Raw genomic sequence first — 24,382 nt, 5'->3', positions numbered from 1 at the left:
GGGAAAACTAATCTCAATGTGTCTGGATTAGGGCAAAAGGAAAAACTGGCTATAGCTTCCACTCCATATTGCTATTTAATGACTACTGGAAGGGTAGCAAGGACAGATTCAGGCTTGGCGGAGATTCTTGAAAAAGAATTCCCCGTGCCCCCCTTCCAAATAGGTTATCAAGGCATGAAATACGCTTGCTCAGGTAACTCAACCAGCAAAAGGTATAGTCTTTGGTGGGTGGAGGAAGGCAGGGAAGGAAATAGATATGGATGAATCACATTACATATTTTAAGGTTGACCAAGGTCTGGATTAATGCATTGAAACATTACTTTGGATACTGTGGTGAAGTTGCATTATAGAAAAAGCTACAGAATAATGAACATGCCCAGATTGGCACATCTCTCCTTCACATATAAATTAGACAAATGATAGTCAATTCACTTATTCACATGCCACAGAACTACTTCTATTAAGAGGACATTAATGCTACTGGTTAACTTTCTCCATACGCCATATTAACAAAGACTACCATACACTAAACAACAAAGCTCATCATTTGCCTTTGTGGTAAAACAACACCATATTCATTTTTAATCAGACTAACCCTACGTAGGACTTTTACGTTGAACTGCAGTTTTCACAGATCCAATTTGGATAGATTTTCATTATTCTCTCATGTCTTCATGTGCTCTTGTGATTGCACCAATACAAAGCCCAGAAAACTGGAATGCATTAGCCTCATATCCAACATTTAACAAAAAAAGTTCAACGTACCAAATGCTGATCCTCTGTCATAAGGGTTCATCTGCCACTTGTTGAACACTGGGGGGGAAAATATGATCCAAAAATATGCATTGACAATTTTATAAAAATTATTTCAAGTTACAAATACTGACAGTATGCTTTACTATTGAGACAAAGGGATCAGACATCTCAGTATAACATGACAGATATTTGAAAGAGAAGAGATATTCTGTATCTAATGGTACTAGCTTCTGAATGTCTTTAATATTCAAGACTTCCACTGATCAATTTACAGGAAGAAGAACATAAGAAATAGGAGCAGCAGTAGGCCAGATAGCCCCTCGAGCCTGCTCCACCATTCAATCAGATCACGGCTGATCTTCAACCTCAACTCCACTTTCCTGCCCGGTCCCCATATCCCTTGATTCCCCTACAGTACAAAAATCTCTCTCTCTCAGCCTTGAATATATTCAACGACTTAAGCATCCACCACCCTCTGGGGTAGAGAATTCCGAAAATTCAGAAGAAATTCCTCCTCATCTCTGTCTTAAATGGCTGACCTCTTATCCTGCGACTATGCCCCTAGTTCTAGACCCTCCAGCCAGGGGAAACAATCTCTCAGCATCTGCCCTGTCAAACCTCCTCAGAATCTTATATGTTTCAATGAGATCACCTCTCATTCTTCTACTCAACCTCTTCTCAGGACAACCCTCTCATCCCAGGAATGAATCTAGTGAACCTTCGTTACCTTTAAAAAGGTAAGTATATCCATCCTTAGATAAGGAGACCAAAACTGTACGCAGTGCTCCAGATGAGGTCTCACCAAAGCCCTGTACGACTGTAGTAAGACTTCCTTACTCTTGTACTCCAACTCCCTTGCAATAAAGGCCAACATGCCATTTGTTTTCCCTAATTGCTTGCTGTACTTGCAGGCTAACTTTGTGTTTCTTATACGAGGACATCAAGTCTTTCTGACCACTAATATTTACGAGTTTCTCACCATTTAAAAATATTGTTTTTCTATTCTTCCTACCAAAGTGAATATCCTCACATTTCCCCAGGTTACACTCCATCTGCCACCTTCTTGCCCACTCACTTAACCTGTCTATATCCCTTTGCAGGCTCGGTGTCCTCCTCATAGCTTACTTTCCCACCTAGCTTTGTATTGTCAGCAAACTTGGATACATTACACTCGGTCCCTTCATCTAAGTCATTAATATAGATTGTAAATAGCTGAGGCTCAAGCACCGATCCTTGCAGCACCCCACTAGTTATAGCCTGCCAACCTGAAAATGACTCGTTTATTCTGACTCTGTTTTCTGTCCGTTAACCAATCCTTTATCTATGCTAATATGTTACCCCAACCCCAGGAGCCCCTTATCTTGCGTAATAACCTTTTATGTGTCATCTTATTGAATGCCTTTTGAAAATCCAAATATACTACATCTACTTTATCTTCCCTGCTAGTTACATCCTAAAAAACTCTAATAAATTTGTCAAACACGATTCCCTTTCATAAAACCATGTTGACTCTGCCTAATCATATTAAGATGTTCTCAGTGCCCTGTTGCCACTGCCTTAATAATGGATTCCAGCATTTTCCCTGACGATTGATTTCAGGCTAACTGGCCTGTAGTTCCCTGTTTTCTCTCTCCCTCCTTGAATAGCTGGGTTACATTTGCTACCTTCCAATCTGCTGGGACCATTCTAGAATCTAGGGAATTTTGGAAGATCATAACCAATGCACCCACTATCTCTGCAGCCATCTCTTTTAGAACTCTCAGATGCAGGTCATCAGGTCCAGGGCTTCATTGGCTTTAAGTCCCATTAGTTTCTCAAGTACTTTTGATCTACTGATATTAATTACTTTAAGTTCCTCACTCATATTAGCCCCCTGATTTCCCACTATTTCTGGTATGCTTTTTGTGTATTCTACTGTGAAGATAGATACAAAATATTTGTTTAACCCATCTGCCATTTCCGTTTTCCCCATTATTTCTCCTGTCTCGGCCTCTAAGGGACCAACGTTTATTTTTGCTACTCTCTTCCTTTTCACAAACTTGTAGAAGTTCTTGCAAACCATTTTTATATTTCTTGCTAAGCAGTTCTTTTTTCCTTCTCTTATTTCCCTTCCTCAGAACATTATATTACTCTACAACACATGCAAAGACTTTTTTCTTGCAAAGTTTAAATGTACAAAATATCAGCAGCCAAAAGCAATATTTTACAAAATGGACTTCAAATTACATGGATAGACTGGAGAAGCTGGGGTTGTTCTCCTTAGAGCAGAGAAGGTTGCGAGGAGATTTGATAGAGGTATTCAAAATCATGAAGGGTCTAGACAGAGTAGATAGAGAGAAACTGTTCCCATTGGAGGAAAGGTCAAGAACCAGAGGGCATAGATTAAAGGTGATTGGCAAAAGAACCAAAGGCGACATGAGGAAAAACTTTATTTTTAACACAGCGAGTAGTTATGATCTGGAATGCACTGCCTGAGGGGGTGGTGGAGGCAGATTCAATCGTGGCTTTCAATAGGGAATTGGATAAGTACTTGAAGGGAAAAAATTGCAGGGCTACGGGGAAAGGACGGGGGAGTGAGACTAGCTGGATTGCTCTTGGAGAGCCGGCACAGACTCGATGGGCCGAATGGCCTCCTTCCGTGCTGTACCCATTCTATGATTCTTTGAAATGCAGCATACTGTAACATAGGGGAAGGTAAGAGTTACTCTTTAATGCAACAAGAGCAATCAGGAATGCCATGTTTTGTTCCGATTTTAAAATATTCACAAGTCAGAATACTAGAAGAATGCTTGGAGCAGCCATTTATCTGGAGTCAACTAAGATTAAGACTACCAAAATGGAGCATTTACATCTCAAGTCAAACCTAATTTATTACCTGCTCCGCCAGTCTTGACAGATGTTTTCCCCCCTTTCTTGCCTTCTTCATGGTCCTTGAGTGTTTCATATACAATCTGTATAACAGGTATGCTGAAAGCCTAAAAACAAACATATGTTTAAAAAAAATCTAAAGATTGCAGTCAGTAATTACAATCGTGAATTTCATTGTCTCTAAGGATTACCCTTGCTGTATATTTTATGAAATTGGACATGTAGAATTCAACTTTACAGAATTCCAGACATTTTACTGTAATGGTGTTGAATCTTTTCATTTTTGACCCAAATATGCAATTCAAAAGAAAATATACTGTACTCACTCCAGTCTTGCCACTGCCAGTCTCTGCTGCCTGTAGAGATTAGAAGTTAAAAAAATGCCTAAATTGAATTATGTATCACTCAATTCTGCTGAATTACATACAGTTAACCAAAATGCTATGACTAATGTATTACCAAATCTGAACAAACATTGTAATGTTTATTAGTGTATACAGAGTAATGTGAATCAACACACCATTAACACATCACCACCACCCAGGATCAATGGGATGGACTCAGCTTGGATATCTGTTGGGAGACTGATGAAAGTTGTTGGATTAGAAGAAAATAACTACAATCTATATACAACAAAATTAATTGCTATGATCAAACAATTTTTAAACCAAAAGATATTTTTTGGCAACCTAAAAATGATTGTTCTGATCTTGCCTGAAGGGGGCAATATTGCATTGGAACAGTGGTCATTAGTGATTTTGTTAAGTTTGCAAAATGAGAAACAGTTTGTCGCACAGAAGTGAGCTGGAAACCCGTCGGCACAGCTACAGAATGGGGGAAGGAGGAGAAATGACTTGGATAAGTAGATTCTGAATTGGCCCATGAATCAGTTCAATTACCAAAGTTTTTACTCAATAATCCATTTTTTGAAGTGATAGGTCGTGGCTTCCTATTAGGCAAATTCATTCATAACTTAACACATAATATTTGCACTTTAATGTTCAAGTTTGAAAGAACTTTGAAATCATACTTACAGCCAGTCCATCTGCTCTACAGCCTGGGCAATCTCCGGCATAACACCCATCTCTAAAAAGAAATAGCAAAAGACATTCCTTTAGGTAACATTAAGAGAAATAAACTAAAGATTAGAATTGGGTTAATTTCGTATTAGTTTTGATTCTGAATTATTCCATGTTTAAGAAATGTTTGCAACATCAGAGTAAAATCATGAGAAGTGTTAGCTAAACATCTACCACATTGAATTTGAACTCTTATACTATACAACCATTTCTAATTGGCTGTGTTACAATGTTGGAAGTCCGAAGGACTACACAGGTCTGTCAGCATTTGAAAAGAGACAGGTTTATGCATTTCTAGAATTTAACATTTTCTCTGTCACTTCCTAATAGGTGCATAGCCACTATGTAAAGGTGGATGCTAGCTCATTGAAACACAGAGAGTTAAGGCTGGGAGGATTCCTCCACCTCTTCGAGCTCTTTACCAAACGATTTCAAGTATCACTCACAGGTAGATTGCTGTTGCCAAGTCGCACCTCCCAGGCTCAACCCTGACAGAGCTAAACTATATACAGCCATATAGAATCAGGTAACATGTCAGTTTGACAGTGGTATTAATATACGAGAACACTTAAAAGTTGCACTGCCTTCTTGTGCAAACAACCTAAAAAATAAGAAAATGAAGTAGACTTTACTGCAACTACAGTGACAAGTCTGCACATGGAAAACGTAAAAAAGGTGAATATTTCCCATATCAGACCTGTATGAAATAAATGACAGGTCTGCAGTAGGCGGGGCAGAGTTGATAACTGATCAACTCACTTGCCTCACAGTTGGGGTGGGTGGTTATTCCTACTTGTCTTCAGATGACGCTGCAAACTAATGCCCCAATGATGGGGGGTGGGAAGATCCCAACCAGAAGAGTGCTGGTACACTGCATGTCTTCAGCTGGTTAAACGCACCCACACACTCGGGACTCCGCAAACCTCGCCGGTCGACAACCTGCGATGTCCGGATTCAGATATTATGGGCCAGGTCCCTACAGGGAGAGTGCGCACCGTAATAGGAGGGGCCGGGGGAGGTGATGGATTCCAACCACGTTAAACGTGCAAAAAGACGGCGACGAGATACCCAATATCCATTTAATAGATAACCGGCGAGGGCCTGAAGGGGTCGGGGAGGGGGAGGGGGAGGGGGACGGGGAGGGGGTCGATCCGGGGGTGGGGGGTGGTGGGGGGGTCGGGGTCGATCCGGGGGTGGGGGGGTCGGGGTCGATCCGGGGGGGGGGGTGGTGGGGGGGGGTCGGGGTCGATCCGGGGGTGGGGGGTGGGGGGGGGTCGGGGTCGATCCGGGGGTGGGGGGGTCGGGGTCGATCCGGGGGGGGGTCGGGGTCGGTCCGGGGGGCGGGGGGGTCGGGGTCGATGTCGGTCCGGGGGGGTCGGGGTCGGTCCGGGGGGGGGGGGGGGGGTCGGGGTCGGTCCGGGGCCTCACCTGAAAACGCCGCCATCTTCCCCTGCTCGCGCCGCTAACGGAAACCGCGCGTGTCGCCGCCTCAACACTCCGGGCAGAGCGAGTCTGCGCAGCTCCGCGCCCCGCCGAACGTTCCGCCTCGGCCCAGGCCCGACTTATAGGCGGAGCAGCGCCGATCTGAATTCGTCTGTGAGGATAAAAAAAATGTTTAACAATTTAACCGCGGGAGGCCCGGATTTTCTATTATTCTTAAAATGGGCGAATGTGACCAACAAAATATGACGTCTATGCTTTTCTCATTTAAAAAAAAGCGCCTCAAAAACTTCGAAATTCAGCAGTAATTCGTGAAATCGGTTCAAAGAACAGAGAATGATTAAATAAAGGCTAAATGCCAGGAGCCGCTTGGTTTAATTTGTAAACACAACCTATTGGCGGAGCCGGAACGTCCCGCTCAGTGAGGGACAGGCTCAATAATTTCCGGGGGTCGCTTATTGAAGGCGCCCCGAGCCGTTTCCGGTAGTGACGATGGCGGCGGAAGAAGAGAACGTTCTGTATGATCTGCTGGTTCACAGCGAGTGGCTGCAGGAGAGTGAGGCACCGGTGAGGAGGAGGAGTGATGGGGATTGAGTGGAGTGGAGGGGGAGGGAGTGATGGGGATTGAGTGGAGTGGAGGGGGAGGGAGTGATGGGGATTGACTGGAGTGGAGGGGGAGGGAGTGATGGGGATTGACTGGAGGGGAGGGGGAGGGAGTGATGGGGATTGACTGGAGTGGAGTGGAGGGAGAGGGAGTGATGGGGATTGACTGGAGTGGAGGGGGGGATTGACTGGAGTGGAGGGGGAGGGAGTGATGGGGATTGACTGGAGTGGAGGGGGAGGGAGTGATGGGGATTGACTGGAGTGGAGGGGGAGGGAGTGATGGGGATTGACTGGAGTGGAGGGGGAGGGAGTGATGGGGATTGACTGGAGTGGAGGGGGAGGGAGTGATGGGGATTGACTGGAGTGGAGGGGGAGGGAGTGATGGGGATTGACTGGAGTGGAGGGGGAGGGAGTGATGGGGATTGACTGGAGTGGAGGGGGAGGGAGTGATGGGGATTGACTGGATTGGGGGGGGAGGTGATGATAGGGGGAGGGAGTGATGGGGATTGACTGGAGTTGGGGGGGAGGTGATGATAGGGGGAGGGAGTGATGGGGATTGACTGGAGTTGGGGGGGAGGTGATGATAGGGGGAGGGAGTGATGGGGATTGACTGGAGTGATGGGGATTGACTGGAGTGATGGGGATTGACTGGAGTGATGGGGATTGACTGGAGTGATGGGGATTGACTGGAGTGAGGGGGATTGACTGGAGTGATGGGGATTGACGGGAGTGGGGGAGCGAGTGATGGGGATTGACTGGAGTGGGGGAGCGAGCGATGGGGATTGACTGGAGTGGGGGAGCGAGCGATGGGGATTGACTGGAGTGGGGAAGGGAGCGATGGGGATTGACTGGAGTGGGGGAGCGAGCGATGGGGATTGACTGGAGTGGGGGAGCGAGTGATGGGGATTGACTGGAGTGGGGGAGCGAGTGATGGGGATTGACTGGAGTGGGGGGGAGATGATGATAGGGGGAGGGAGTGATGGGGATTGACTGGAGTGATGGGGATTGACTGGAGTGATGGGGATTGACTGGAGTGGGGGGGAGATGATGATAGGGGGAGGGAGTGATGGGGATTGACTGGAGTGATGGGGATTGACTGGAGTGATGTGCATTGACTGGAGTGGGGGGGAGCTGATGATAGGGGGAGGGAGTGATGGGGATTGACTGGAGTGGGGGTAGTGATGGGGATTGACTGGAGTGATGGGGATTGACTGGAGTGATGGGGATTGACTGGAGTGATGGGGATTGACTGGAGTGATGGGGATTGACTGGAGTGATGGGGATTGACTGGAGTGATGGGGATTGACTGGAGTGATGGGGATTGACTGGAGTGATGGGGATTGACTGGAGTGAGGGGGATTGACTGGAGTGAGGGGGAGTGATGGGGATTGACTGGAGTGAGGGGGAGTGATGGGGATTGACTGGAGTGAGGGGGAGTGATGGGGATTGACTGGAGTGAGGGGGAGTGATGGGGATTGACTGGAGTGAGGGGGAGGTGATGATAGGGGGAGGGAGTGATGGGGATTGACTGGAGTGGGGAGGAAGTGATGGGGATTGACTGGAGTGGGGGGGAGTGATGGGGATTGACTGGAGTGGGGAGGAAGTGATGGGGATTGACTGGAGTGGGGGGGGGAGTGATGGGGATTGACTGGAGTGGGGGGGAGGTGATGATGATAGGGGAGGGAGTGATGGGGATTGACTGGAGTGAGGGGGAGGTGATGATGATAGGGGAGGGAGTGATGGGGATTGACTGGAGTGGGGGGGAGTGATGGGGATTGACTGGAGTGGGGGGGAGTGATGGGGATTGACTGGAGTGGGGGGGAGTGATGGGGATTGACTGGAGTGGGGGGGAGTGATGGGGATTGACTGGAGTGGGGAGGAAGTGATGGGGATTGACTGGAGTGAGGGGGAGGTGATGATGATAGGGGAGGGAGTGATGGGGATTGACTGGATTGGGGGGGAGGTGATGGGAAGAGGTGGGGGGGCAGGGAAGGAGGTGATGAGGAGAGCCTTGGGTGAACATAAGGAATAGGAGCAGGAGTAGGCCATCTGGCTCCTCGAGCCTGCTCCACCATTCAACAAGATCATGGCTGATCTTCTACCTCAACGCCATTTTCCTGCACTATCCCCAAATCCCTTGATTTCTTCAATATCTAGAAATGTATCGATCTCTGTTTTGAATGTACTCAATGACTGAGCCTCCACAGTCCTCTGGGGTGGAGAATTCCAAAGATTCACCACCCTCTGAGTGAAGAAATTTCTCCTCATCTCAGAATAAGGGGTAGGCCATTTAGGACTGAGACTGTGACCGCTGGTTCTAGACTCCCCAGCCAGGGGAAACATCCTCCCTGCATTTACCCCATTGAGCCCTGCAAAAATTTTGTATGTTTCAATGAGATAAATTGGTGGTGGTGGTGGCAGGGAGATCAGGATATGGAGGGGTGGTAGGAAGTGGTGGTGATGGGGAGAGCTGAGGGAGGGGGCAGTGTTGTGCAATTGGGGGTAGAGCCATGTACAGTAGAGGTGATTTGTGGGGCAAATTCAGCTTCTTGTGTCTGGCTCGTAGGAAATAGCACAAGCAGGGATCAGAGGCTGGAGCATATGCATACTCCTTGTCTCTCTATTTGCTTGATGTAAAGTTGCTGTTAGCAATTGGGTTTACTAAATTACTTCTTGCATTCAATCAGTAGATATTTTTAAGATGAATTTAATACTGAAATTTTAATATAAAGTTGTTGTTTACCATCCTAGGAACTTAGTGCTAATTATTTCTCATATTTGTATCGTGGAAGAACAATGCATTTTGTTAATTAGCTGTTGAATTGTGTAGAACAGTTGTGAATAATGTTTGGTGAATGGCATGTAGAAAGCTGAGTGTGAGAATTTTGTTTGTATGTCAAGAAATTCCAGTGAAAGTGTTTAACCAGAGCTGATACAGAAGACAATGGGCAATCATTTTTTGGTGCTAATCTCACCTTCACACTATCACAGTTGTCACTTTTTGCATGGACAATCATCAATTTTCAAATGTTGTTTGCACAATGACATTTGCGGATGTAAATCTACCTCCAGATCCCCGGGTTAAGACTTGCACTGCTTCAAATTGTCTGCACATACACATACTTTCACACTTGTGCAAAATTCCGAGCACTTGTGTACATCAAGATCTAGCATATAGTTCAATCCCATTAGTGGTGACTGCAGAATGTGCTGTATTGATGTTGGAATGCTGAACAGAAGATGATCTGTGAATTGTTAATTTTTGTGAGCGTACCTACTGCTCGATGTGTCACCTGTTTGGTCTATGGCATATCCATATTGACACACTTCACCAGTCCTCTTTACAGCAGCGGATATCATCAACAGACCTCCAAAAGCTCAGTTGTCACCCATTAGGAGAAATGTTAGGCCTTTATTTGCTGGCACTCTATCCTTCCAAAGCTCCTTAGATGGTGAGGTCTCAAAATTGCATTTAAAAAAAAAGTAGCTCGTATTTTTGCAACTTTGTAATTTTGCCAGTAAGGCATGGAATGGGGACTAAAAAGAGTGCAAGAGCCCAGAGACAGTCACGTAAACATCCTTCATTAAGCCTTGTTTCAGTACCTACGTTAATGGAAGTAGATGGGAAATCAAAATGTGGAGCCAAGCATTGTAGGACCAGAGTCAGATCTGCAATCAGAAGAGCTAAACCAAAGTAGAAGTCCTATACACAGATCTGGTCAAGTGAAACTGCAATGTTTGTTGTTATATATTCATAGTTGACAACCATCCACTTTTCGCATGAACAGTAGGCTTTTCCAGCCTCCTATAACGCTGTTTTCCAGCCCCCTGCGCCAACAGCAATACAGGGGGCTGAAAAAGACAATGTCTGTGTGAAAAGTGGACAGTCCTTTACCCATGTATGCATCTTCATATTCCCTGTCTGGCCAGAATTAACTACCAGCTTTTTAAATTGTTATCCATCCAAAGCCATGTTTTAGGTGATACTGAATAATGGTGGGGGAGAGTGAGAGAGTTTTGGCTGAGATGAACAAAAAGCAACATTTCACAGAAAAACAAACTGAGTTTTGGAATGTGATTCCAAAGCACTAATAAAAATCCTGAAATCCAATATAATAAAAAGTAATTCAGTTGCCTTGAAGCAGTCCATACAACCATACTAGAAAGGACAAAAAAAAACCGACTGGACCGTTAACTTTCTCCCATTCCAACATGGTGCATTCCACATGCACCATCACTCCTCCCGCCGCAGTCTCTTCGGAGAAGCAAAAAAGCCTTCAGTCAATTGAGGAAGAAAACCTTTCTGTGCCTCAAAAGCGATCAAGCAAGCTCCAGGAGATGGTGGTGACTGATTATTACTGGTCCTAGTTAATCCACTCACTTTCTTTAACTTGAGGTCTCTTCTAGTCCAGGAACTTGTCCAGCTCCTTTTTGAAAACCTGCAGCAAATCCACACTCAGCCTATTCCAGCGGTCGACGACTCTCTGTGAAAAGAAGTACTTCCTGGCATCTAACCGTCATAATTTGTACTGGTGCCTCCTAGTCCTTCACTGCCTATTTAGCTCAAATAATCTAACGGCTTGGACAGAATCTAATCCCTTCATTATTTTAACGTGCATAATCAGGTCCCCTCAAAGTCTATGCTTTTCCAAAATAAATAGCCACAATTCCCTAAGCCTATCCTGATAGCTAGGAGCTTGTATATCAGCTAAGTGGCCTTCCTTTGGACCTATTCCAGGACCTCGATATCCCCCACCATATGAAGCATCCAGAATTAGGCACACTATAAAGCCGAAACAAGGCTTTATACACTGAAATAACTGTACGTCTAGTTTTATAATTAAATGTTCTAGCTACACACCCTAACACCATATTCATTTTTAAACAACACTGGTCATTGACCATTGATGTTTCATGAGGTACAACCCTTGGATCCTTCTCCTGCTCAGCTGCCCTGAGCGGGCATACCCTGCATGTTGTATACTTGCCCAGAATTAGCTCTGGCTCAAATGCATCGTGCTGCATTTTTCTGCATGGGAAGACATCTACCACACATGGGGCCCATTCCCTGATACATTTAGATCCACCAGCAAACTATTTATTTCATCTGAGGTCCTAACTCCCGCATGTATCTTCATGTTATTAAACAACCAGCGGACTGTTCTCCTGATGCCTTCATCCAGATTATTAATAAAGGTCCTTTATTCAATGATGTTTTTCAATTGCATGTATTTTTGAACTATCAGCTTTTTTTTGTGATTGTATCAGCTTATTGATATAATGAACCCCCCATTGCCCCCAGAACTATGGGCGCCATTTTCAATGGCAAGCTCATTAATATACTACTTTCCTCTTTGTTTAAGTGGCTCTACCCTTCATCTGTGTGACAAAACAACTTGGAGAGATGCTGTACCTTTGTAAATGGACCCTTAAAGACCCAACCCGAGTTCATAGCTGAAGCATGTTGTAGCCTAAAACACGTACTTCCAAGGTCAAATAGCCAATAATCAATCTGTAATAGTGATTGGGCAATTCTGGGATCCTGGAAGGTCATAATTAATGAAAAAAAATTAGGTGACTTTCTCTCTCCCTGCCATCCACTCTTGGACTTATTCACCCACCCCCCCCGGCCAATCCCCATGACTATGATGGAGAGGGTGGTGGGGATGAATAAGTCAGAGAATGGCTGACAGGGAGAGAGAAAGTCAGTAGGTGGCTGAGTGGCAACAGGCCAATGAGTCGGTAGTCAGTCGTTGAATGAGTGGCTGACTGACTGCCTTGCTGAGGGACCAAATGTTAATTGGTTCTGGTCTCAGTGGGATATTTTGTAGTCAGAATCAGTGCCACGTGTCAACAACATGACTTGTTAGAGGAAGGTTTTTATTTATGATTAGATGTTCTCAAATCAATAAAGTTCTTGAACATTGAGGTCAAGGGTCATAGATTTATTAAGCATACAGTACATGCAATAGTACTTAAATGTACACTTAAAAGATTGTACTTACAACCACACCTGATGATAGTTTGGTTGGGGAGTCAAATGTGCTACAGTTCTGAGCTCTGTATCTTACGGATTCAAATACTCATTACAAACTGCCACTTTTTATACATTTCTTTCACCACAACTAAGTGACAATCCACACGTTTTTGCATTGAAGAAAAGTTAAAATTCCATACAAGGAGAATTTAATTGAACTTGTCCCTTATCAATTACTTCAGTTAATCTGGTTTCCTTGCATAACAAGCTTTTTTCCTGTTGGGCTAATGAGATTGTTATACCTTACTTTGTTATCAGTAGTTTCACTCTTGTTGCATATAATTGCTATTCCACCAAGTGAAACCTTTAATTATAAGTCTGTCCTTGATTCTGTACCATTCGGTACCAGTCAATCTCCTGATTCGACAGAATACCCAATTATAAAGGATGAAATATGCCCGGATATTTCCCTTCTATAGGGCTAACTGTTTTCCCTGGAACTTATCATCAATGATTATAGAATCTTGAAACTTAGAAACCAGTATGCACTGGAACGTCTTTAAATCGCTTGTTACTCAGGTGATTACGTCATCCTGAAAGTGACCGTTGCTGTAGGGCCAGCCTTGCTTCGACACCTTGGTCACTACTTTAAATTGTCTTACACATCCATGCTTAACAAGCAAAGAGTAAAGGTTAATGGTCCAGATTTTGCTGGAGCGGGGCATCACGCAGCGTGCCCTGTTAGACTTTCTTGTGTACATTTAGGTTTTATTTTTTGCCCACCGACTTGCTGGAAGTGCGAACTGATAATGGTGCAGTAAGGACAATAGGGCATCTGGGACCTTGGAGAACAACGGGATAAATAGTGTATCTCCTTAACCAGTTAAATTAAAGGATTGAGAAATAAAAAGGAAGGAGGGTGAATTAGAGTGGGTGAATTCAATGTCAAATCAGATACAAAAAGAGAAATAAAGAGAGGGAAAGAAAGATAGAAACATAGAAAATAGGAGCAGGAGTAGGCCATTCAGCCCTTTGAGCCTGCATGGCTGATCCTCCATCTCAATACCATATTCCTGCTCTCTCCCCATACTCCTTGATGCCTTTTGTGTCTAGAAATCTATCTAGCTCCTTCTTAAATATATTCAGTGACTTGGCCTCCACAGCCTTCTGTGGTAGAGAATTCCACAGGTTCACCACCTTCTGAGTGAAAAGATTTCTCCTCATCTCAGTTCTAAATGTCCTACCCCACATCCTGAGAATGTAACCACTCGTTCTGGACCTCCCCAGCCAGGGGAAACATCCTCCCTGCATCCAATCTGTCTAGCCCTGTCAGAATTTTATATGTTTCAATGAGATCCCCTCTCATTTATCTAAACTCGAGTGAATACAGGCCAAGTCGACCCAATCTCTCCTCATATGACAGTCCTGCCATCCCAGGAATCAGTCTGGTGAACCTTCGCTGCACTCCCTCAATGGTAAGTATATCCTTTAGGTACGGAGACCAAAACTGCACACAGTAGTCTAGGTGTGGTCTCACCAAGGCCCTGTTTAACTGCAGTAAGACATCCTTGTTCCTGTACTCAAATTCTCTTGCAATGAAGGCCAACATATCATTTGCCTTCCTAACTGCTTGCTGCACCTGCATGTTTGCTTTCAGTGACTGGTGTACGAGGACACCCAGGTCCCTTTATACATCAACATTTCCCAATCTATCACCATTTAAATAATACTCTGCCTTTCTGTTTTTCCTTCCGAAGTGGATAACTTCACATTTATCCACATTATACTGCATCTGCCATGTATTTGCCCACTCATTCAACTTGTCTAAATCGCCTTGAAGCCTCTTTGCATCCTCCTCACAACATACAATCCCACCTAGTTTTGTGTCATCAGCAAACTTGGAAATATTATACTTATCCAAATCATTGATATATAGTGTGAATAGCTGGGGCCCAAGCACTGATCCCTGCGGTACTAGTCACAGCCTGCCACCCCAAAAAAGACCCATTTATTCCTGTTTCTCTGTTTCCTGTCTGTTAACCAATTTTCAATCCATGCCAGTATATTACCCCCAATCCCATGTGCTTTAATTTTGCACACTAACCTTATGTGGGACTTTATCAAAAGCCTTCCGAAAATCTAAATAAACCACATCCACCAGTTCTCCCTTATCTATTCTACCAGTTACATCCTCAAAAAATCCAGTAGGTTTGTCAAACATGATTTCCCTTTCATAAATCCATGTTAACTTTGTCTAAACCTGTTGATATTTTCTAAGTGTCCTGTTTTCATATCCTTTATGATAGACTCTAGCATTTTCTCGACTACTGATGTTAGGCTCGCCGGTCTGTTGTCCCCTGTTTTCTCTCCCTCCTTTTTTAAATAGTGGGGTTACATTTGCCACCCTCCAATCTGCAGGAACTTTTCCATAATCTATAGAATTTTGGAAGATGACAACTAATGCATCCACTATTTCCATGGCTACCTCTTTTAGTACTCTGGGATGCAGATTATCAGGTCCTGGGGATTTATTTGCTTTCAGTCCCATTAATTTCTCCAGCACCATTTTTTTTACTAATATTAATTTCCTTTAATTCCTCCTTCTCACTAGACCCTTGGTTCCCCAGCATTTCTGGGAAATGAGGCATTTGGAGAGGCAGGGACTGATTAGGAACAGTCAGCATGGTTTTGTGAGTGGAAAATCATGTCTCACGAATTTGATTGAGTTTTTTGAAGGGGTAACCAAGAAGATAGATGAGGGCTGTGCAGTAGACATGGTCTACATGGACTTTAGCAAAGCCTTTGACAAGGTACCACATGGTAGGTTGTTACATAAGGTTAAATCTCACGGGATCCAAGGTGAGGTAGCCAATTGGATACAAAATTGGATTGACGACAGAAGACAGAGGGTGGTTGTAGAGGGTTGTTTTTCAAACTGGAGGCCTGTCACCAGCGGTGTGCCTCGGATTGGTGCTGGGTCCGCTGTTATTTGTTATTTATATTAATGATTTGGATGAGAATTTAGGAGGCATGGTTAGTAAGTTTGCAGATGACCCCAAGATTGGTGGCATTGTGGACAGTGAAGAAGGTTATCTAGGATTGCAACGGGATCTTGATAAATTGGGCCAGTGGGCCGATGAATGGCAGATGGAGTTTAATTTAGATAAATGTGAGGTGATGCATTTTGGTAGATCGAATCGGGCCAGGACCTACTCCGTTAATGGTAGGGCGTTGGGGAGAGTTATAGAACAAAGAGATCTAGGAGTACAAGTTCATAGGTCCTTGAAAGTGGAGTCACAGGTGGATAGGATGGTGAAGAAAGCATTCAGCATGCTTGGTTTCATTGGTCAGAACATTGAATACAGGAGTTGGGCTGTCTTGTTGAAGTTGTACAAGACATTAGTAAGGCCACACTTGGAATACCGTGTACAGTTCTGGTCACCCTATTATAGAAAGGATATTATTAAACTAGAAAGAGTGCAGAAAAGATTTACTAGGATGCTACCGGGACTTGATGGTTTGACTTATAGGGAGAGGTTGGATAGACTGAGACTTTTTTCCCTGGAGAGTAGGAGGTTAAGGGGTGATCTTATAGAAATCTATAAAATAATGAGGGGCATAGATAAGGTAGATAGTCAAAATCTTTTCCCAAAGGTAGGGGAGTCCATAACGAGGGGGCATAGATTTAAGGTGAGAGGGGAGAGATACAAAAGGGTCCAGAGGGGCAATTTTTTCACTCAAAGGGTGGTGAGTGTCTGGAACGAGCTGCCAGAGGCAGTAGTAGAGGCGGGTACAATTTTGTCTTTTAAAAAGTATTTGGACAATTACATGGGTAAGATGGGTATAGAGGGATATGGGCCAAGTGCAGGCAATTGGGACTAGCTTAGTGGTATAAACTGGGCGACATGGACTTGTTGGGCCGAAGGGCCTGTTTCCATGTTGTAAACTTCTATAATTCTATGATTCTATTATTTGTGTCCTCTTCTGTGAAGACAGAACCAAAGTATTTGTTTAATTGCTCTGCCATTTCCTTGTTCCTCATTATAAATTCTCCTGTTTCTGACTGTAAGGGACCTACATTTGTCTTCACTAATCTTTTTCTTTTTACATACTTGTAGAAGCTTTTACAATCTCCTTTTTTGTTCCTTGCAAGTTTACTCTCATGCTCTATTTTCCCCTCTTAATCAATCTCTTGGTCCTTTTTTGCTGAATTCTAAACTGCTCCCAATCCTCAGGCTTGCTACTTTTTCTGGCAACTTTATATGACTCCTCTTTGGATCTAATACTATCCTTCATTTCTTTTGTTAGCCATGGTTGGGCCGCATTTCATTTTGTGTTTTTGCGCCAGAAAGGAATGTTTAATTGTTGCAATTCATGCATTCGTTCCTTAAATGTTAGCCGTTGCCTATCCACCGTCATGCCTTTTAATGAAGTTTCCCAATCTATCATAGCTAACTCACTCCTCATATCTTCGTAATTTCCTTTGTTTAGATTTAGGACCCTAGTTTCGGATTGGACTACTTCACTTTCCATCATAATGAAGAATTCTATCATGTTCTGGTCACTCTTCCCTAAATGACCCCGCACAACAAGATTATTAATTAACCCCTTCTTGTTGCACAATACCCAATCTAGGATAGCCTGTTCCCTGGTTGGCTCCTCAATGTACTGGTCTAAAAAAACATCTCGTACACACTCCAGGAATTCATCCTCCACAGTATTATTGCTAATTTGGTTTGGCCAGTCTATATGCAGGTTAAAGTCACCCATGATTACTGTAGTACTCTTGTTACATGCATCTCTAATTTCCTTTTGATGTCATCCCCTACATTACCACTACTGATTGGAGGTCTATAGACAACTCCCACCAGTGTTTTCTGCTCCTTGGTGCTTCTTAACACCACCCAGACTGATTCTACATCTTGATTTTCTGAGCCGATATCCTTTCTCACTATTGCTCTGATGCCATCCTTTACTAACAACGCCACCCCACCTCCTTTTCCTTTTTGCCTGTGCTTCCTAAATATCGAATACCCTTAGATATTCAACTCCCAGCCTTGGTCACCCTTTAGCCATGTCTCTGTAATTGCTATTATATCATTTCCATTTCCATCTATTTGCGCTGTTAATTCGTCTACCTTATTACGAATGCTTCGTGCATTCAGATACAGTGCCTTTAGATTTGTCTTTTTAATGTTTTTAGACATCTTAACATTTTTTTGTACTGTGATCCTATTTGTCTTATTACCATTTTTTTCTTACACAGATCCCATTTGTTAGTGCACTCTTTTGTTTGTACGCTGTGTCCCTTCCTGAAACAATCTGGTTATCCTTACCCCAATCACTTTCCTGCACTGCTTCCTTGAGAGAGATGGAAAAAAGAGACATAAAGGAAAAGTAAGAAAAAAAAAAGTAAAATTTGACATTTTAAAAATCTCCAACAACAATTCACAACCTGAGGAATGAGACTCTGCTCTTTCAATTGTTTACTTTTTGGGCGAGAGGTTGATTGGCAGCCATTGACAATTATCAAGTCATTAAGGGTACTTGCGCTGTTAATTAACTTTCTGTGGCGAGTTTAATGAGCAATTAACGTGCAAATGCAGCAACTGCATGAAAATCACGGGGAGACTAAGGACGAGATGCCGTGTTCGTGAAGCTAACGGCAGAGTGGCGCAAATCGGCCAGCAACTTCTGGCGATTTGCAATTCACAGGGTATCTCTTCCTCACTAAAAGTTGCTGGCTGATTTGCACGTTAATAGTGGCATGTGTCGTTCAGACGCCATTGTTTTTTCAGCAAATTCTGGGCCAATATTACTACAATATAAAAAAATCATTAGTAGGCTTCAGGACAGTCTGATTAACCCTTTCCTTACACTGTTTAAGAGAAGTATTATATAAACTTTCTAATTTTGCTAACATTGCTAGGAAGAACATTATATAAGCTTTTCCGGAGAACAAGGTCTGTTCTCTGTATGTTAGCGTCACAGGCTTTTGGTCATTTTGTATAAATGAGGCACCCTTGAGTAATGAGCTGTGTCATTCTTATCTCATGTATAAGATGAGTAAAGGGATTTGACCATAGTTTAGAAAGAATAGAGGCTGCTTTGGGCAAACATACGTGTCCATGATAAGTCAGAGACAACTAATCATGAAGGAGGTAATGATGTCAGATGTTGTGTGGAATCTGAAATGTAAAGGGAGTGAAGTGGCTGGCAACTCCATGAGACAGAGGGAATGATTGATGGGAGACCCCATAATAGAACTAATGTGTTAAAAACATATATAAGATGAAAATTAAATCGTATTTATTAGAACATTCTCGAAGCGAGGCTGGACAGCTCAACTGGAAGGTGCTTCGAGATGTGCATCTCGGAACCTTGTATGGTGATAAACTTTGCCAGGTTGTATTCCAACATCTTATTAGTATGTTTAATTGTACTCTTATATTTTAATATCTTTGCTACTTATAACTTCTTAATAAAACTATTATATTTTGGAACAAAATACCTCAGAGCCTTTTTGATTAAAGATTGAACTATTTAATAGATCACTTACACACTGATGTGCCACTTGCAAGTTATTGGCAATCATGCTGCCCTTTTTGACATCTGAAATTTGAGGATTGAGGTGCCTGATTAACTAAAAACCAAAATGTTTGAATATCTTTAGAAAAAAAACTGATTCCCACTGGACTAGTGAACAAGCACCTCTCCTTACCAAGAAGATGCCAAAAATACTTTAAGGCAATGGAGCAAGTTTATCTAACTGATAAACATCAATTAAAAAGTAATACGTTGTAAAGATGCAGTGAAGTGTAGCAGTACAGTATACATTCTGTGGTGTCCACCAGTCCTGGAAAGTGTCCAATGAACCAGTAGAGACTAATATCCTCAGTTTACTTGGTCAAGTACCAGAGCTTGGAGTTTAAAAAAAAGGAAATGAACATCTGGTTAATGTTTCAGGTTAGCACTTTGTCAGAACAAAAGGAGTGAACTGGGTAGGGAAAATATCAACTGTAACTGTGAATGACTTTTAATTTTAAAGTTTTCAAGCAAACATTTGTGAAATCTATTATGCTGTCAGACTGGCATCTTTCATAATCCAAACCTAAAGGCTACAATGGGCTATTGATGCTGTGATATATCATGCTATGAAATGGTAGGATTTTTAATTTTGTTAAGTTTTAAACAATGCTGTTGAAAGCATCAAGTGATTACTATAATCTGCAACTTAATGCTTTGTTTTATCTTGTTATAGCCTCGAGGCAACCGAGAACGTGGATCCATTATTGCAAAGACCATTTCTGGTAAGTGATGTTTGGAATCTGCAAATCACAGTGAACAAACTGGAGTAAATTCCCAACACCATCTTTTGAGAGAGGGAGTTTTTAAAGATGAAATAAATATAGATGAGGCTTATTACTTAGTTAAAGCTATTGTTACATTAACTATATAGTTGTTTTAGCAATGTAATAAATGTAAATGCAGTGAACTGATTTTCTCCCTGGAGAGTTTTGTCCAATCTGTGTTTGTCAATTGAAGTTGGTTTGTGGTACTGTATGCGATCTTGGAGACTAAAAACTAAACCTGCATCCCCCAAATGCAAGTTAATTTTATTTCTGGAACTGATTTTTGTGCACCACTACTGGGCATATGTTTCATATTGATGGCTTTATCAGGAAGTTGGTTCGCGAGTTACTTTTGGCATTTTTTTCTTCTTATAGTCTTAACAGTAACACTTAAATTTTATGTTACAAGGTGTCTTAATCTGAAACAACATTTATGTTACTCTACTTCAGAAATATATTTTAAATTGAAAGAAGAGATATTTATATTCTGAACTGCTAACCAATTATGTTGGAACTGTTGAATTATGTTGGAACTGTTGAATAAATAGTGAAAGCTGTCAGATTTGTAAACAAGTCAAGTTTGTGCATTATATTTACAATTACAAAAATAATGCGATCTAATACTTTGCATTTTAAATATTGACTTTGTGCATCTAAAAGTACTAACAATGGTATGAATAAATACAGTCGTCATTATTGAATCGCTAAACAATTTTCTTTGCATTCAGGTCCCTTTAAATTTGTGGTTCAGTATGTCGGATATAGGTAAGTGCGACTGATATTTTCCTTGCATTTTCTCTTTATTTGGTTGGGGAAGGGAGCGGGAGTGTGTTAAACAGATTTTGAAGCTATTTCACTAGTTTATTATTGATCCCTGTTGCAGATCAAAGGTGTTTTTAAGTCATTTACTTAATCAAATAACAACAGTTTCTGGACAATTTAACTTGTCAGAATAAGTTGCACTTTTTTATTATTTGTGGGACTTGTTTGTTGCTCTTTTTTTTAAAACCTTTAAGCAATAACACCAATTGTCAGTTCACTGTGTTGTTGGTGCACCTACATTCATGTAAAGTTTATTCAGTACCACATTGTTTTCTTAATGTGTGTAAGATTTTTTAAAATAATCACACAGTTTTTGAATTCTCTCTCCTCCAGCTCTTCCAGCTCTTTGCTCTCTCCTAGTTTTGTCCAGTTGGTTAGTAAACAGATCAATTGGCAACTTGTTGTAGCCAGGTAATTATTTCAGTTAATGTATATATCATTTAATTTTTTTCTTTATATTGTCATTTCCTTCTATAATTGGAGCTAAAATACTATATAGTTTTTCAATTATAGTAATCTGAGAAGCCTTCAGTGCTAATGACTTGAATATTGCATATTTCAGAATGAGCCCATTTTCTGTTCAATAAGGTCTGCAAAAGATACTGTACTAGTCTGTGTTAAATTTTTATAGTAACAATTTTAATAAATTAAAATGTGATCAATGTATACATGGCGAAGATTGAATCCTGCATTGGCAGCAATTGTCTTTTAAAGAATTGAGTTTAAATGATAAGTCCTAATGTACGAATACAATTAATGTTCTTTTGAAGGAAGGTATTGTAAACCTCATGTTACTGTGGAAGTTTTTGATGATAAAGAGGTTTCACAAAAATGAGTAACTACAGAATTTATCTATATTATGTCATTCTTCTATTTGTGTTGTCAACTAATAGCTTGAAAATGAGTGAAACATTTTCAGCATAATAGATCTATTAATTTTAAGTTGGTGTGGATTTTTTAAGAAGTGGAAACCACAAAACATTTAACAAACTATAATGAGCCAAGATTAAGCTGGTTATAAAAAAAAAGTCCATAGCCAAAAAAAGTTTAAAAATAATTTTTAGTGTCTGTAACATTGCTTTGCAGTTAACAGTGCCATTGGGTTGTAATTTTCACCATGTCTCAGACAGTTAGGTGGCTACAACACCAACAACAATTTGCATTTATATAGCGCCCTTAACGTAGTAAAACGTCTCAAGGTGCTAGTAAGCGATGGCCTGAAAACTTCCCTGAATGATGCATAACATTTTGTCTGGATGGTTGAGATTAATGCTTGTACAATTTTAAACTCTTGATTGGACTATTTTGCATTTTCATGAAAGTAAGTTTTTGTATGATTAAAACTCATTTATTAATGAGCAAGTTTGCTGAAGGCATATGCTATCTTGTGTATAATGGTAAAAAGATTTAGAAATTGGATGTCATGTTTGTAGTTCAGTGCTTTGATTCATGAAAATTTTGCACTAAATTATCTCCTGTTTTCTGACAGTAATGGGAAGTTTCTGGCAGTGGTTCAGGACCAGTGTATTGAGATCAGGTACTGTATGGTATCCATAAAATAATCTGGTTGATGTTATTTTTTAATGGGTGATTGGTAACTACAGGTGAAGTTGTGTCCTTTTTACCAATAAGTCACATGTTTGGATTCTTCATTGACTTTATTGGGGGACTTTCATCAGTTTTCAGTTGGGTTACTTGATAGACCACTGTAGGTGCTCAACTCTACTAATTTTTCTTTCTCCCAAAAAAGAAATGTTTTTTTAAAAAAACTAAGGGTTACTCTCCAATCAAAATATAGCTTCTATTGACTGATTACAGAGAAGTTTGCAGTTCAGAATATCTGTTGGCCATTTATATGTTTGGATGTGTGGGCTGGAGGAGGCAACTGTTGGAACCCAAAGGGGGGAATGCAATTTTTTGTTTTGTCACACTTCTCCCTCTCCGTTTTTTTTTCTATTCTGAAGTTGCTGATTCATGATGGGTATGGTTCCATGCACATTCTTTGGTACCTTATTCAAGTGGCCATTCTCCACCTGTGATTCTGGACTTTGAGTGCTGCAGGCTATTCGCGAGTGGGACATCGCAGGCACACCATACATTCCCCTCACCCAATGTCCACTTCTGTAGACTTCTAGCAGAAGTTACTGGGGAGTGAAAACCTTGGTTGTGTTTATTCTGTTTCTTTTATTCCAGTCCAGGGATGCGGAGGTTAATTGGCCTTACTGTTGCCCCAACTGAAATCAGCTAACTTAGCATGGACAGGAGGATCAAACTTGGTCTGCATAGCTCAGTTACACATTGTGTTTATGAACTGAGCCTAATAAGGTTAATTTTTAACTATCTGTTGATGCAGGTGCTCTAAGAAACACTTTAGGGTCCCCAAATTTTTAATTCTGAATAAAGTAATTGGATAAAAATTTGCATTGATCATTAATTTTGGCAAATTATTTTACAGATCTGCAAGAGATGAATTTGGTTCTGTCATTGGAAAATGTATAGGTAGTGTATTATACAATTAAAATTCTTCATTACTCTGCTTAAAGGGTCTTACCAGTTAAAGTAGTCCTGGAAGGTGGGATTTAATTGTTGCTTTTTCCCAGGTTTGATGGTAATCAATGTCCATATTTGATTCTTTAAATGTGCAAAAGTAAAGCAAACACTGTAAAAATAGCCCAACATGTGGTTAACCTTCCAAGTTTGATCTTTGAGTAGATTAATTACTACTTGAGAATCTGTGTCATGATATCTTATTTGCCTAGTTGAAAAAATACCCTCCATTACACATATTCCGCCCAAGTAATCCCCGTTGCTTATCTTACGGCTGGTGTGTTTCGTAGCCACTTTTAGCAGATAAGCGGAACAGGGCACTTTTGAAAGTCTTCACATACTCTTTGGTTGTAATTCAGTAATCTTTAAGGCATCTTCAAGTTGTGATATTTTGAGATTTGTTCAAATGTTTGTGGCTGACTGATGATACTAAAAGTGACTTTTGATAAATGTCTGAAAGGAAAAAAATAAAATGCAGTGGGGCAGAAAAGGCAAGGGAATGGGAACTTATTGGATAGCTATTTCTGAAAGCACTATGGGCTGAATGGCCTTTTTCAGTGCTGTAAAATTCTATGATTAGTAGTCAAAACTGTGATTTAGCTGGGCTGGGAAGAGAGTCACAGGTGATGTTTTCTGCAGTGTTCTTTGTTAATCATTAACTACAGTATATTCCTTTGAATTACGTTATAGCCTATATGCATTGCTAGTGGCAAGGGGGAACCAATTTTTCCAAGCTGTGTCCTGATCGCCATTACAATCCCAGCGTGGACGATGTGTATTGCAGATCTTTTAGTGAAGTAGTCTGAGGGATAACTAGGGTAGTAGAGTCACTGTATTGTCATTCTTTATGGAACTGCTTGAAGAAACTAACACTGTATAAATGATCTAGTTAATGTGTAATTTTTTAAAGCAGTTTTCCAGGCAGTGAATTGAAAAC

General features: G+C 41.6%; 2 protein-coding genes across 3 annotated transcripts in view; one reads left to right on the top strand and one right to left on the bottom strand.

Moving 5' to 3' along the window:
- ddx1 (DEAD (Asp-Glu-Ala-Asp) box helicase 1) overlaps positions 1-6,605 on the bottom strand; it is a 54,391-nt gene extending 47,786 nt beyond the window's left edge. The window contains exons 1-7 of the mRNA XM_067984292.1: positions 6,537-6,605; positions 6,133-6,298; positions 4,660-4,711; positions 4,146-4,209; positions 3,952-3,981; positions 3,633-3,732; positions 767-814 (exon numbers count right to left, since the gene is read on the bottom strand). Of these exons, the coding sequence (XP_067840393.1) occupies positions 767-814; positions 3,633-3,732; positions 3,952-3,981; positions 4,146-4,209; positions 4,660-4,711; positions 6,133-6,148 (310 nt within the window). The 5' untranslated portion in view covers positions 6,149-6,298; positions 6,537-6,605. The remainder of the gene's footprint in view (positions 1-766; positions 815-3,632; positions 3,733-3,951; positions 3,982-4,145; positions 4,210-4,659; positions 4,712-6,132; positions 6,299-6,536) is intronic.
- Positions 6,606-6,617: 12 nt separating this feature from the next.
- The window catches only part of nbas (NBAS subunit of NRZ tethering complex), a 293,872-nt gene continuing 276,107 nt past the window's right edge, over positions 6,618-24,382 (top strand). Inside the window, exons 1-6 of one of the 2 annotated variants that reach the window (XM_067984291.1) lie at positions 6,618-6,711; positions 19,986-20,034; positions 20,805-20,841; positions 21,232-21,309; positions 22,388-22,435; positions 23,354-23,397. In XM_067984291.1, coding sequence (XP_067840392.1) covers positions 6,637-6,711; positions 19,986-20,034; positions 20,805-20,841; positions 21,232-21,309; positions 22,388-22,435; positions 23,354-23,397 — 331 coding nt within the window. In that variant the 5' untranslated portion in view covers positions 6,618-6,636. The remainder of the gene's footprint in view (positions 6,712-19,985; positions 20,035-20,804; positions 20,842-21,231; positions 21,310-22,387; positions 22,436-23,353; positions 23,398-24,382) is intronic. The other variant, XM_067984290.1, reaches the window with a different exon arrangement.

This window comes from Heptranchias perlo, chromosome 5 (genome assembly GCF_035084215.1).
Source record: "Heptranchias perlo isolate sHepPer1 chromosome 5, sHepPer1.hap1, whole genome shotgun sequence".
Taxonomy (NCBI): domain Eukaryota; kingdom Metazoa; phylum Chordata; class Chondrichthyes; order Hexanchiformes; family Hexanchidae; genus Heptranchias; species Heptranchias perlo.
The sequence above is the reverse complement of the archived record's forward strand: the minus strand, read 5'-3'. Positions and strand labels throughout refer to the sequence as shown.